This window comes from Siphateles boraxobius, unplaced genomic scaffold, assembly GCF_051911475.1.
Source record: "Siphateles boraxobius isolate OS27281-9 unplaced genomic scaffold, OSU_SipBor_1 25, whole genome shotgun sequence".
In the NCBI taxonomy this organism is placed as follows: domain Eukaryota; kingdom Metazoa; phylum Chordata; class Actinopteri; order Cypriniformes; family Leuciscidae; genus Siphateles; species Siphateles boraxobius.
In genome coordinates this window covers 6,762,353-6,777,763 of record NW_027508866.1, presented here as the reverse complement: position 1 = coordinate 6,777,763, position 15,411 = coordinate 6,762,353, and the positions used below count along the sequence as shown (strand labels likewise).

General features: G+C 37.1%; 1 protein-coding gene across 2 annotated transcripts; it reads left to right on the top strand.

The window, feature by feature from the left end:
• The first annotated feature begins 645 nt into the window (after positions 1-645).
• pora (P450 (cytochrome) oxidoreductase a) lies at positions 646-15,316 on the top strand. 2 transcript variants are annotated; one of them, XM_077242282.1, is made up of 16 exons: positions 646-704; positions 2,309-2,505; positions 5,685-5,733; positions 5,879-6,007; positions 6,128-6,277; positions 8,414-8,538; positions 8,656-8,745; positions 9,112-9,210; positions 9,445-9,561; positions 10,432-10,550; positions 10,709-10,890; positions 11,561-11,710; positions 11,793-12,060; positions 12,145-12,290; positions 13,841-13,926; positions 14,176-15,316. In XM_077242282.1, exons 2-16 carry the CDS (start codon positions 2,330-2,332, stop codon positions 14,318-14,320), a joined length of 2,031 nt encoding a protein of 676 aa, XP_077098397.1. In that variant the 5' UTR covers positions 646-704; positions 2,309-2,329; the 3' UTR covers positions 14,321-15,316. The 2 variants fall into 2 exon arrangements, with proteins under 2 accessions (XP_077098397.1, XP_077098398.1); XM_077242283.1 differs by lacking the exons at positions 646-704; positions 2,309-2,505 and adding an exon at positions 4,160-4,421.
• Positions 15,317-15,411: the final 95 nt, after the last annotated feature.

Below are 15,411 nucleotides of genomic sequence, written 5' to 3'. Positions count from 1 at the left end.
AAAATTATATATTTCAAGAATTGATTGAGGAAGCACTGCTAAACAGAAATAGGAATTGGAAATATCCTTTAAGTCCTTTTAGCAGAACGTTTGATTAACAGATTTTATTTAACAGATCATTGTAAAAGATGACTCTGCACCATCTTACATTTTTTAAAGGGATAGTTAACCCCGCCCCCACCAGAAAAATATTAATTTACTCACCCTCAAATTGTTACAAACCTGTTAATTGCTTTCTTCTGCTGAATGTCGGTTGGGTAAGCAAACCGTTAATGAGCCCCATTGACTTCCATGATATTTTTTCATGTCTTTAAAGCACATTTTACAGTAAAGAATTCACCTAATTGAGCATAACTGGATAACTTTTATTTTCTTATTTGAACTGAACAGTTTTATGCTTGCCAAATACCCCATAATAATAAGAATCACAGACAGGCGCCCTCAGTTCTCACGAGTGGGAAAAAAACAATGCTGCTGTATTGGACAAATAAGTCAGTATAAAACAATTTTTTTGAAGAACATACCAACGATACTAAACATTACAACAAAGCAAAAAGGTAGAATCTGTTCAAAGATAAACGACTAATTTTTACCTGTTGTGTGGGTTAAGATCCGCGAGGGATATTTGAACGTGCGACTGGCAACCCGGCGTTTCTATGTGACGTATGCTTGTGTTTGCGCCGTGCTCCTCCAGCTAACCGGAGGTATGTCTTTCAGTGTTGTGTTACTGTTGAATTATAATGATATTATTGCTAATTGATGTATTGTCAATCCGTTTTTGAGGTCATAAACAAAAAATGAACATTTTGTGTATACGTCTGCCCGTACAAAAAGTACTGTGGCGGTAATTAATAGCATGGTACTGTGATAGTGTCAGATGCTAAGATATACAATGTAACTTTGCTACGCGATACTAAACGATTTAACTTACCATATTAATATACGTCAAAGTATTCAAACAACGCCATGTTAAATGTCCAAAAAACGCGTTAGGACTATACTTCTACTTTTAAAAGATGTGTTACAAAACGCTTGTTTTGCTTGAGCGCTAAAAGTATATTTGTAGGGAAACTAGTTATGACGAATTTATATTAATTAGAAATTCAAGACAGTCCTTCAAATAAAAATGTGTTTTGTAACTGCTCATCATTATGTAATTACATTGAGTCTTCAAAAGAGGGCACAACAGTCCCAAGTGGTATTGTTTTTGACAACGTACAGTACTTATTAAAGATTATTATGGCACCTACATGGCCACAAACTATGCAAATAGGAATTTTAAATAACCAGTTTATGTATAATTGTAATTATTATTTAGCTAAACTATAAATATATACACACCCTTGGGAAAATATTAAATGGGCCAAGCCAAATATGGCAACATTTTTAGTAGTCTTATAATTTTCTTACCCATTTTAATCACAAAAATATTGTCAGGAAATTGGCAAGAATTGCACAAAAACTGTAGATAAAGTAACTTGGCATGTAATAGCCTTCCCCCAGACCGATTTTTACAAGAACAGTCATTGTTCCACTCAATGTTAATAGTTTCAAATAGTTCACGAGTAGCTGAAAAATGTCTCCCAGTTCATTTGAGTTTAATGTGACTCTTTCCAGGCCAAAACATGAGCCTGATGGACTTGTTCTTAAGCCACTTCTTGGTTGCCTTTGAAATTTGGGCAGGAGCATTGTCTTGTTGACAAATACTTTTCATTTGTGGGAAGCAAGCCATTCAGCAATATCTCCTGCACTCCAAAACAGTAAATGCCTTTTCACAGTGATGTAGCTCACTAATGCCAGCAACAAAAAAAGGCTCCCCACACAAGGACACACTCCACTGCGGTAGAGATGCATTTATTATTATATATCTCACCAGATTTTCCAAGACACTGTTCTGGAGCATCACCATGAACTCGTGTTTCATTGTGATTCATCACTCCGCATACAACGTCCCATATTCTGCCAAAAACTTTGTTCTGTCTTTGAAGTTTTTCTTAGACGGCATTGGCATTTTAAGTAGTCCATTTGCTTAAATGTAGCTAATTTCCTGACCAAAAATGTGTGGTTAAGACCATTAAAAGCTTAGTGCTTATCCCATTTTTTCTTTTGCCCAGAAGGATAGCTGGATAGATAGAATGTACAGTGTAAGTGACTCTTTTATGTATGTATCTGTGTATTTGAAGTGAAGACTCTTTTTGTGTAAAGTGATATGTCTTGATGTTGTTTTTTAGAGTCAGTAAATACTTTCAGAGTTACTTCAGTCGATGATTATCTAATAGTAAGTGATGAAAGCAAACTGTTTTTGCAGACATATCTGCTTTCTGTGAAAATGGAGGACGCTGAATCCCAGCTGCTCTCCGATCAGGATCAGGATCAGACTCCGGAGCCTCTCTTCAGCTCTCTGGACATCTTCCTCTTCTCTCTAATCGCAGGATTGCTTATCTACTGGTTCTTCTTCCGAAGACAACCAGAGCCTGTTCCGGAGATGAGGACATTCATTGCTGTGTAAGTGTCTGATTTAACCCCCTCCCCCTCCATTTGTCCTCAAGGGGGGGAAATTACTCCCACACACATTTTTCTGCATGGCTGAAATATTGGTCAGAGCCATGTTTTGTGAAACACAAGCACAATATCTGTGTTCCACCCCACAAAAGTATAAATGCAAACGATAAACGAGCTTTTGCTTTACAGTCCATGGCTGGAACTGTGTTATGGTACTAAAATTTATGCTAATATTTTTGTTGGACGGCCAGTTTATAGTTCTTCTCCCTGTAAACCTTTGGCCTTGTTTGAACAAAGCATCGTTTCTGCAACATGTCTCGTTCCTAAAGCACTTTGTGGTTCGGTTGGTCATGGGTTCCAGCATTGCAAAGTGTTGACATCATGGGACCCAGAATATGTGCGTGCGTTACATTCTGTCTCAGCGTTATGGTCTGTAGCAACTGAGATGGTTCATATACACCCTGGTTATGTGTCAACAGCTAGACTACTTTGTTTATGAATTATCATAGATGCGTCAAGTTGGTAAATCAATTTCCTGTTTGGTTTTCACAATGCTGAACAGAAGCATCAGTGCCGTGGTTGGTGATATCAAACATTAAACTGAGCTGTGTAATAAACATATATGGTGTATATGAGGTTGAAAATGAGCACTGTTCGTTCAGATGGAGTCACAGGATGTTATTGTTCCTGAATGCTTCCCATAATCCTTGCTAGTCAATTGTAGTGTTGTATGTTAAACTTGTGACCCATTCACCCTTGTAAACAATAAAAGCCCTGATGACTCAAGCTTTGAGGTACACTACAGATTTCTGAAGGATCATGTGACACTGAAGACTGGAGTAATGGCTGCTGAAAACTCAGCTTTGCCATTACAGGAATAAATTGCATTTTATAGAAAACAGTTGTAATAATTGCAAAAACATTTCACACTGTTTATGACTGTTTTACTGTATTTTTGATCAAATAAATGCAGCCTTGTTGAGTATAAGAGACTTTTTTTCAAAAGTGACAAACATTCGAACGGCAGTGCACGTGGTCTCTCCTTGTATACATAAATCACTCATCACCATTTATTCATTGTCATTGCTAAAACAGGAACAGCAGCAATACATAAGGAGTAGAAAAAGAATGCAGTAGGAAATGATGTGTGACTAAAGAACTATAGTGTCAGGAAGAGATGTTTAGAGAGCAGGAAAGGATAACCACATCCAATTCTCTCCACTTCCTGGTTCACATTACTTTTGTTGAAGGATTGCTGCCAGTTTTGGCCATCTTGAACCACTTCAATACTCTTGTTCCTTTAGTTGTTTTAAACAAATGCATTGCTTTTGCTTATTTGACATCTGCAGTAAAACACATAACAAAAAAGTGTTGTTGTTTTTTGTTGTATTTAACAAAAAATGTAATGTAGAAATTTATATTGGCTGTTGTTTTAGTGCTCGTTTGTATTTTATTAGGCTGGGAAAGAGAGGGAATGAACTCCTTGTGTTTGCATTGGCAGGCACATTCAAGATTTTATGCATGTCTATTGTCTATGAGTGTTTAAGATGGGGTGGGGGGTTTACTAACAGCATTGTGCAGTAGCGATCCATGGGAAACGTTATATATTCATGTTGCTTTGCAACGCTGTGCTCTGGCCAGATGGCGGGAGAGAGAGAGACAGAGAATGAGTGCGTACGAGAGCCTGTCTCAGACCCCTGCCTGCCTCACGCCCCCTCTCCTTGTGCTGAAGAGCTATGCGTTTCCTACAGATCCTCCTAATCAACTTTTACGGACTTTCTTAGGCTGTCTGAGCTCTTGATCCAAACCTTTTAGAGACGAAAGTGCTCTGTATGCAGAACTCTTAAGGACAGCATCTTTTCCCCAGTCATGGGATGCATGTTCTCTTTGCCTCAGGACAGACTGGCCGCCGCAGAGAGGTTAGTCCGGGACAAACGGATGTTTCATTTTCTGTGTTTCTTCTTTTGTGATGGATATTTGGGTGCCATTTAGGATTTTGTGGAATTGCTTTCGCCCCTAATGATTGCTTATAGTTTTGTTGTGTCCACCTAAATTAATTGTTTAGTCTTTCTACATTGCAACAAAGTTGTTGTATCAGTGGTGTGCAATGGCAAAATGAGGTTCTAATCTGGTGGAATGCTGCATGGATTCTGAATGAGAATTACTAATTTGTTTCTTTAATGTGGAACTATAGAAACGTATAGGGGAGGACTCCATTGATTTGCACTGTGATTTTTTGCCAGTGCAATGATGGTTTAGTCATTTGATAGTTATAGTAGTTGACTTGTTCATTTAAAGGAATGGACAATACTGTTCAAAAGTTTGGGTTCAGTAAGATGTAAAAAGAAAAAAAAAAAGGCTGCATTTAGTTTATCAAAAGTATAGTTGAAACTGTAATATTGTGAAACAAGATTACAATTTAAAAGAACTGTTTTCTATTTTAATACCACATTTTAAAATGTAATTTATTCCTGTGATGGCAAAGCTGAATTTCTGTCAGTTGTCTTCAGTGTCACATGATCCTTCAGAAATCATTCTAATATGCTGATTTTTGGTGCTCAAGAAACATTTCTTCTTATTATAAATGTTGAAAACAGTAGAAACAATAGAAAGTTCAAAAGAACAGCATGAGTTTGAAACATTTTCTTAAGAGTAAAAAATATTAATAAAATGCATACAAATACATTGTGCTTCTATTCATGTTATTTACAAAATGTTGTTTTTTTTAAAGAAATTTTGGGGAAAAACTTTTTAACAAATAAATGGCATTTTAAAAATGGGTTTCTGCCATTTTTAAAATGGCATTTATTTGTTAAAAAAGTTTTCCCCCAAAATTTCTTAAATAAAAAAACAAAATTTTCTAAATTAGGATCATTGTATCAAACTTTTTATGAAACAAATATTTTTTTCACTTTGTGCTCTACCTTCTGTTCCTCATCATAGAATTTGCATGAAAGTTTGTGGTTTTCATTAGTTGAACAATGACTGAAAGCAGACGTGTTCTAATGCGGTGGTGCTCTGAGGGGTGTGAACTTCAGGAAGTTCTCCTATGTGGGACAAGGCCAAGAAATGAAAGGCTCAATCCCCTATTCATTACCAAAAGAATTGGTCTGGCATGCTTTACAGCCTTTTCACATGTGTGTTCTTTCTCTCTCTCTCTCTCTTCCTATTTCTTTTCATAGAACGCCACAAATACGTGAGACCAGCTTTATTGAGAAAATGAAGAAAACTGTGAGATTTCCAGAAACATTTTACCACCATAGAAATCTAGTCCAGTACTAAAGATTTTAAATAATTGCTAAAAATTCACTTTCTTGAACAATGAAAGAAAGTTCATCATGTTTGATTTCTATATCTCTGTAACTTCCCATTCTAGAACCGAAACGTTGTGGTGTTTTACGGATCCCAAACGGGGACTGCTGAGGAATTTGCTAACAGACTGGCAAAAGATGCCCATCGCTATGGCATGAAAGGGATGGCCACTGACCCAGAGGAGTATGACATGGTACTTTTGGCCATTATTTCTGCCTGTTTGATAAACACTAATGAAATCAGTCAATCAAGATCAGAACAGTTCTATACTTTTTCTACTCTTTTGACTTTAGTCATTATCTCTCATTCACAGTCCGAGCTGCCTAGACTGAAAGAGATTCCTAATTCCATGGCTGTGTTCTGCATGGCAACCTATGGAGAGGGAGACCCCACAGACAACGCTCAGGAGTTCTATGATTGGATGCAAGGGACTGATGACGATCTAGAGGGGGTCAATTTTGCTGTGAGTAATAAACCAACATTAGAATAGTGCATAGGAAGCCACTGTGTCTCTTTCTTAGGTTAATAAACTGAGATTGCATAGGACAGCCTTCCATCTATGGGCACCCTCCAAAATTCCTGCCCTTTTTATGGAGTGGTACCTATTTCCTGAGCAGTCGGTGAAGTTATTAACTAGCCTGCGCCCGAGGCTTTCCCATAGTTAAGGGGCCCATGGAATCCTCATCAGTTCTCCCTCACCAAATGGAAACATCTGGCCTAGCCAAACAAAGCTAGAGCTCCATCCCAGAGGAACCTCTCACTTAGCGGGACTATTTCAGATGGAACTGGATCATTTGATCTTCTGTTCCTTTGATTCTGGAGACAGGCTCCACTCGAGTTGGACCTGTATTCTGGATGCAAGCCTTGTGGTTTCAGCCTGGAGTTCTCAGATTCTTTTATGTGGTTGTAGTGGGACAGCGTGATAAAACATGTGGTTGGAAACATCATTGCAGTGCGTCTACAGTGCTACAAGACTGCGCGACGGGCTAGATAGGTAGAGGACGTTATAAGGAGCACACAGTATTTATTATTCTTTTTCATTTCAGTTAAATGTATTGAAATTAGTTTTAATCATAAATATAAACTCACTGGCCACTTTATTAGGTACACCTTGCTAGTACCGGGTTGGACCCCCTTTTGCCTTCAGAACTGGCTTAATTCTTCATGGCATAGATTGGAAACCTTCTTTGATTTTGGTCCATATTTACATGATAGCATCACGCAGTGGCTGCAGATTTGTCGGCTGCACATTCATGATGTGAATCTCCTTTTCCACCACATCCCAAAGCTGCTCTATTGGATTGAGATCTGGTGACTGTGAAGCTCATTTGAGTGTAGTGAACTCTGTCATGCTCAAGAAACCAGTTTGAGATGATTTGAGCTTTGTGACATGGCATGTTATCCTGCTGGAAGAAGCCATCAGAAGATGTGAACTCTGTGGTCATAAAGGGATGGACATGGTCCGCAACTATAGAGTCGTGCAGGTATGACGTCACTTTCTAGGCCAACGGCAGTTAGCATCACACCGGTTCCCTCGACAAAAACCCAATAGGATTTTTCCACAGGCTTTTGGATTATCGCAAGTATTATGATACTTACAAGTTTTGTTCATCAATATACTTTTCACAGACGAACGCAACTTTTATGAATTGTGAAGCCTTAATCTTTCCGACAGCCTCTGCAGTCCCATTTAGCCACATGTTAGCCACCGCCTTTTTAAAGACACGTAACAACTTAAAAAAAAATCATGAGTGGGGTACTACTGATGTATTTTATGTCGCAGAATAAAACTTGAAAGTGTCTTGAGCTTGTGTTCACCAGAGATTGATTTCAGCCGTTTTATCAAAACCCCATTCAAAAAACCCATTGACTTGGGGACGATGGAACCAGAAGTGCTGAAATGCTAACTCGCTTCCACGTTTTGGCTTATAAAGTGATGTCATACCTGTACCACTCTATACTCGGGGAGACTGTGGTGTTTAAACGATGCTCAATAGGTACTAAGGAGCCCAATATACCCCACTGCCGCTCACTGGATATTTTCTCTTTCGGACCATTTTCTGTAAACCCTAGAAATGGTTGTGCGTTAAAATCCCAGTAGATCAGCAGTTTCTGAAACACTCAGATCAGTCCGTCTGGCACCAACAACCATGTCCTGTTCAAAGTCACTTACATCACCTTTCTTCCATATTCTGATCAGTTTGAACTTCAGCAGGTCGTCTTGACCATCTCTTCATGGTCAAATGAATTGAGTTGCTGTCATGTGATTGGTTGCTGTTAACGAGCAGTTGAACAGGTGTACCTAATAAAGTGGCTGGTGAGTATATATGCCACTTATATTTTCAAGTAAATTTTTTTTGTATCCCAGTTTCAGTAAGAGATCTTTTTAAACTGGAGAGGAAGTTGTGAATGTTTAAATACAACTTAATGGAGGATTAAACTTTTATTTCAAAAGATTAAGAAAAAAAAAGGTTTTAATTAACGCTTAGCCTTGCTTAGCAAGTTTTGCATGTTTTGATTATTTCTTTGTGTTCTGTTTCTTATTGTCTGCTTGCAGAGACTGAATGAGTTTTGTCTTTTTTTGTTTTTGTTTTTTTAGGTGTTTGGGTTAGGTAATAAAACATATGAGCACTACAACGCCACGGGCAAGTACACAGACAAGAGGCTTGCTGAACTTGGTGGGAAAAGGGTCTTTGACCTGGGCCTCGGAGATGACGACAGCAAGTGAGTGAATAAAAACTCTGGATTGAAACAGATAAAAAGGATAAACATGTCCATTTTGTCTGGTTTTAATTCATTTTCATTGCCTGTCCTGATTATTTAATCCTAAATCATTTGAAGCTTGGAGGAGGATTTTATCTCTTGGAAGGAACAGTTTTGGCCTGCGGTATGCGAGTTCTTCGGTGTGGAGCCCACGGGAGAAGACAGCAGGTATTATTTTTATTTTATTTTTTAAACTCAATGTGTTGGTCTTGTAATTTAATCACTATTTTTTCAACAGAATGTAGTCTTGTATTGGTAGGCAATGCATAGTAGAATTTGAAAGAACAGACCAGCTGTATCAGATTATCTAGTTCAAACATGTTTATTTGATGGGTATTTTGTGTCCAAACAACACATTCAGTGTCTCATCTCCATATTAGAGGGACCAAATCCATTTATCATGTGCTTCCACTACAAAATCCTCCCCTGTCCTGCTTTGAATAGGTTTTTGCATATTATTAAACATCATAGGTGTTTTGAATGCTTTAAAAGCAGGCTGGGATGAGATCGCCAATTCTTTTTATGTTCTTTCAGCATTCGCCAGTTTGAACTGGTGGTTCATAATGACATCAATATGAATCAAGTGTACGCCGGAGAGATGGGGAGGCTCAACAGCTTTCAGACACAGAAACCGTGAGTTCAACCCTTTCAACTAAGCGACCGGTTGACACATCAGGCATTTTAAGAGATCCACTGTTCGTCCTTGATCAGACATTAATTTGAATGCTTCTACTGTAGATTAGTCTGTAAAATGACCTCCTGTTTGTATAATGTTTTGTGAATAACTAATTTCTAGGATTTTTAATTGATATACTGAAATTTGAAAAGCTTTTTATCTGATTGCATTATTCATTTTGATCTGTGTAGACCGTTTGATTCAAAGAATCCTTTCCTTGCACCTGTGAATGTTAATCGTAAGCTGAACAAAGGAGGAAACCGTCATCTGATGCACGTCGAGTTAGATCTCACGGACTCTAAAATCAGGTACATGTAATAACTGACTCATGAAACATTTCCAGGTCACAAATCAACCCAAAAGCAAAAAAGATATATTACATAATTATATTATGTGTAAAGAAAATAACACTTTACAATAAGGTTTCACTTGTTGACATCAGTTAATGTATTAACTAACCATGAACAATACATTTGTTATTGTGTTTGTTAATCTTTGTTAACGTCAGTTAATAAAAAATACAGCTATTCATTGTTTGTATGTTATTTCACCGTGAATTAACTAATGTTAACAAATACAACTTTTGATTTTAAGAATGGATTAGTAAATGTTAAAATGAACATTAAGATTAAAAATTGCTGTAGAAGTGCAGTTCATTATTAGTTCTTGTTAACTAATGAAATCTTATTGTAAAGTATTACCATTATTTTTTATTTTTTATCATTTATTTTTATATTCCATTCCATATAATATACTTACATTTTTATTGATTTTATTATTTAAAAATATTTCATTATACTTTGTATTAAATGTATTCTTTTTTATTTAGATTAAGGGGAGAAATATATAACATAATATATAACATATAATATTTATAATACATAAAATATATAACCCATATTTTTGATAGTGTTAATGAGATTCACACTCATATTTGTGTACGTGATATGATATTGATTTCAACAGTCTGAACAATATCTCTACAATATTAGAGCATTTTAAAATGAAAATAAAAAAGTTTGAAATCACTACTACAAATAGCAATACTGTCATTTATTTTTTGTATAACATTCAAAAGAAAGTTTGCAGACTGTACATTATGTTGTTGAGTATGTACTGATGCAGTGTACCGTTTTTTTATGTCCACATATGAATAAATTGATTACCAAACCTGGCAGATATGATGCTGGAGACCATGTTGCTGTTTACCCCACAAATGATGCGTCGGTGGTCAACAGACTAGGAGAAAGACTTGGAGTGGATCTCGATACTGTAATCTCTCTCAAAAATCTGGATGGTATATACTAATATCTGAAATTGATATCAAAATTAAATAATCAGCATATGAGATGGCATGCATGATAGATAGATATTATTTAATTAATTTTATTCTCTGTTTTGTAGTCATGCAATTTATAACATGCAATTGTTGATAATAATGTTTAAATTCTGCAGAGGAGTCTAATAAAAAGCATCCATTCCCCTGTCCAACCACATACCGCACGGCTCTGACCCATTACCTTGACATCAATAACATGCCCCGTACAAATGTGCTGTATGAGCTGGCGCAGTACGCCTCCGATCCCCAAGAACAAGAGAACATGCGCAAGATGGCGTCTGCCTCCACTGAAGGAAAGGTTTGGATCATGTCATAATCACTGCTGTAATGTCTATAGCAAAACATAGGGTTTTTCACACTTGAAATAGTTAAACCCGAGGTAAACGAAATCCTGTGTTATCTTGTTTCACATTTCACACTGCTCATAATTTACCTTGGATAAATAATTAATCCTGGTTATTCATAAGATATTGTTTCACACATTCCTGAACCCTGGGTTATCGATCTTATTTACATATTTTATGGTGTCAGTATTATTGATTTAATGACTGCAGCACATGACCCGTTTAATATATAAAAGCTCTAGCATTGTGCATCCTCATATTATACATTGCTGACTGTACTATTACCTGTACTGCACTGTACCTTTTTTCCATCAAGCACTAAAACTACTGTTTATACAACGTGCAGTGTTTCTGTGATATCTTGGATATCTGTGGCTAAGCTAACATTCTAACACCATGTTTACCACTGTAAACGATTGGTGCCGGGTTGCAGGGTTAACACAGAAAATGCTCCAGAATGTTCCCTGATTAAAAGCGATGCTAACCCCGCTTTTAAATTACAAGTAGGAAATGTTATTTTACCCAGGGTGAAAAGCGAGGTTTAAACCGATGATAACCCTGGGTTAAGAACAGTGTAAAAAGCCCTCACGAGTATTTTTTTCACCATCTGATTGCTCATTTTAGGCTCTCTACCAGAGTTGGGTTGTTGATTCGGAGAGGAACATACTGGCTATTCTAGAGGATCTACCTTCCCTTAACCCTCCTATAGATCACCTGTGTGAGCTGCTGCCTCGACTTCAGGCTCGATACTACTCCATCGCCTCCTCCGGCAAGGTCAAATCCGCAGTTTTTCAATATTATACCTTGAATCAAAAAACTTTGAGTTTGGCTCTAACTTTGTTCATTCTATTTTCAGGTCCATTCAAACTCTATCCACATCTGTGCTGTAGTGATAGAGTACACCACCAAGACAGGAAGAGTCTTCAAAGGTGTGGCCACCAACTGGCTCAAGAAAAAAGATGTGACCGATAACAGTCACAAGCCCACCGTTCCCATGTATGTTAGGAGATCCCAGTTCCGCCTGCCTTTCAAACCCAGTAATCCTGTAATCATGATCGGGCCTGGAACTGGCATAGCCCCCTTCATGGGCTTCATCCAGGAGAGAGCATGGCAGAAGGATCAAGGTGTGACTTGAAACTTGCTTTGACACAACATGTGTATCATAATAAAGCAAAGGTATCTCACTCAGTTTTTGCTCTCTGTTGCAGGGAAGGATGTTGGTGAGACGATCCTTTACTTTGGCTGTCGCCATAGGAACGAGGACTTCCTGTATCAGCAGGAACTGGAGGATTTTGAGAGGGCAGGTGTGCTGACACAACTTAACGTTGCTTTTTCCAGAGACCAGGAGCACAAGGTGAGAGACGTATGGATGTACTGAAATTTTAATCCTGCTAATAGCAATAAGTTATTGCCATATTATGTCCGCCACAAGTGTCTGAACTTAAAATTCTATACTATTGTCTAAAAAACAGTATAAATAAAATTATTTTGAATGTTTGAATATTACTATATTGTATAATGGATACATGTTTTAAGATTTGCTAAATATTATGTTTAAATGTGTTCTTAAATTAGTGTTTAGGCCAAAGAAACAGAATTCTGTTGTCAATACTGTATTTGACTCCATAAAGAGGTGGTTGATTATGATTTCACTTTTCTAACTTTAGTTAGTGTGTAATGTTGCTGTTTGAGCATAAACAACATCTGCTTTTTACGGACTACAACAAACGGTTGGTAGGGACTACACAACATTCCTCCCGGTTTAGTGACGTCACAAACCCTAAAATTTACATAAACCCCGCCCCCAGAACACAATTAATAGATTATCAAGACAGAATATGCTAATCAATGACTAGAAGATAACTACACATAAGCTACATAAATAAATCAACTAACCATTCAGAGATGTTGTCTACATGTTGTCACTTCTTCTTGAGTCTCTCTATCTTTGTCTAACTCCAGTTTGAACATAAAAGGCTAAAAGTTTTGATATTTTCAGTGCATGTTTGTGTGAGTGCAAGCTGTTGTAGCTCCACCCTCTGTGCCGGGAGCAGCAGCTCATTTGCCTTTAAAGGGACACACACAAAAACTGTGTGTTTTTGCTCACCCTTAACATGCTATATAAAAATATCTGAGGTATTTTGAGCTAAAACTTCACATACACACTCTGGGGACATCAAATACTTATTTACATCTTGTGAAAAGGGCATTATACCACCCCTTTAACACGGTTACATTCACACACAGTTCAGTTAATTATGGGAGTGACAACCGGAGTCTATAACCAAACTCACACCTGTAAATTTTCAGGACTCGCAACTGCATTCTTGGAAAACCCGCACTGTGTTTACAGAAAACTAGGTGTCTGTCACGTCATACAGTGTGAGAGAGATGCTCTGTGCTGCACACCTGTAAGGAAATGCTGTTGCCAATCCCAAAAACTGACAGTGTGAACGTAGTGAGCGATAGATGAACGCAAATCTGATCTAAGGCTACATTCACACTGTCAGTTTTTGGGATTGACGACCGCATTTACTTACAGGTGTGAGTCTCGAAATGTCCCATTCAAACAAAAACTTACAGTAGCATTTCAAATACTGTCTGTATGAACGTGCAGCGGGAGTCAAGCCTGTTTTATCTTACCAGTAACCATAAGAGACAGTTACCGACGTAATATCAAAGATGGCGGTGTCCAGCTTCCATTTCAATTGGAAGCTGTATTTCTAGATTTATTTGCATCCAAGAGTTTTCTTTTTTTCCCCACTTATTAATCTTCCTAAACATGGATGTGTTCTTCCTAAACATTGTTATGGATACAGCATCTTACAGTAGTTTTCAAAGTTATCAGAATAATAGTTTTGAAGAAGCTGAAAAGTAATTCTGTGGACTATCCTGTTTTTGCAGATCTATGTTCAACATCTTCTGAAGAAAAACAAGGAGCAGTTGTGGAAGCTCATTCATTCAAATAATGCCCATATCTATGTTTGTGGGTAAGAACAAGACGTTTCTGCTACCACATGTTGAATAGATACATTCTTATGAGAACAGTCCGTACTAGTTGTTAACTGGCAGGATTGTAGTGGAACAATAAACAGCTTGAAATAATTATAGTGTTACTATATAATTATATGATTTTGCTAGCATAAAGTGGTAAAAAGTGCCATTCTTCAATATAATACGGCATCTCTTTCCAGCGTCATAATTACATGCATATTTAATGTGAATATGTGTCCTTGCAGAGATGCACGTAACATGGCTCGGGATGTTCATGCAGCCTTCTATGAGATTGCAGGGGAGATGGGCGGCCTGACACACACTCAAGCTGTGGACTATTTCAAGAAGCTGATGACTAAGGGCCGTTACTCTCAGGACGTTTGGAGTTAAGCTTACTGATAAACCAATGTTTGCCACTTTACCTCAGATGATCATTTCTTCAAAAGCAAGAGCTAAAACATTGAATTAGCCTGGACTGATGTATTGCTGTCAGGTAGTTTGTCTCGGATATACAATAGCTTTGATTAACATAATGCACATCAGAAAAAAGCACTCCAACATCACACAAAAGTTTAACATTGTTCCTTTAGATGAGTTTATGATATTGAACCTACTGTAACAGGAAACTAATTTGAATGAATTTGAACCCTAAACGGACTGTGGTTTGGATGTTGATGTGTACGCAAATGTAGGTCATGGATGCAAAATATTCCTTTTGCTTCTTTTTTGAGTGAGGCCTTATAAAAAATGTTCATGTGTTCTGTCATACTGATTATTTTATCTCTCTGTGAAAAGACTGCAAATATCACTGTGACGTACTGTAAAACTTTAGATTTTGTTTTTGTGACATTGTTAATCAAAACATACTACGATGTGTTCACCATTTTAGGTCAGTCATGCTTTTTTGATATTGTGACATTCATTAATTATTATTTCTTGTGCTTTCAAGAAGTTCTGCCACTCATCTTTACTCTATGCATTATTTCACACTAGCTTTGAGTAGCAATTTATGAGCAATTATGCAATCAACATGACCTCCATTATTGGGTGAAGTGTTACATTCTGTTAGTCAATTTTTAATGTTGTCTAACAGTTTTAAGCAAACTGGTCAAGTTTTAATCTGGAGGAATATATTAAATATTTGTAACATGCATTTATGAAAAAAAATGTAGGTTCTTCTCTCATTTTCAAAAATGTTCTCGTTATCGGTATGCATTTACCACAGATTTCTACAAAAGATTATTGACACCTCAATTCAACCCTCTGGTGAGCCAAAGCTGCAATTGCAAAAAAAGGTTGAGCATTATGGTTTTATGGCGTTTTTTTTTTTGACAAGCTTGTGTTTGTTTAATTTTAAAACTTAATAAAACTTGCTTGGGAAGTGAATTGTCATTGTGATATGGCTAAAATATGTTTTGTGCTACATTGTGATTTTAATAATGCAATGTTTGAAAATTAATATAATATGCACAAACCCTGGC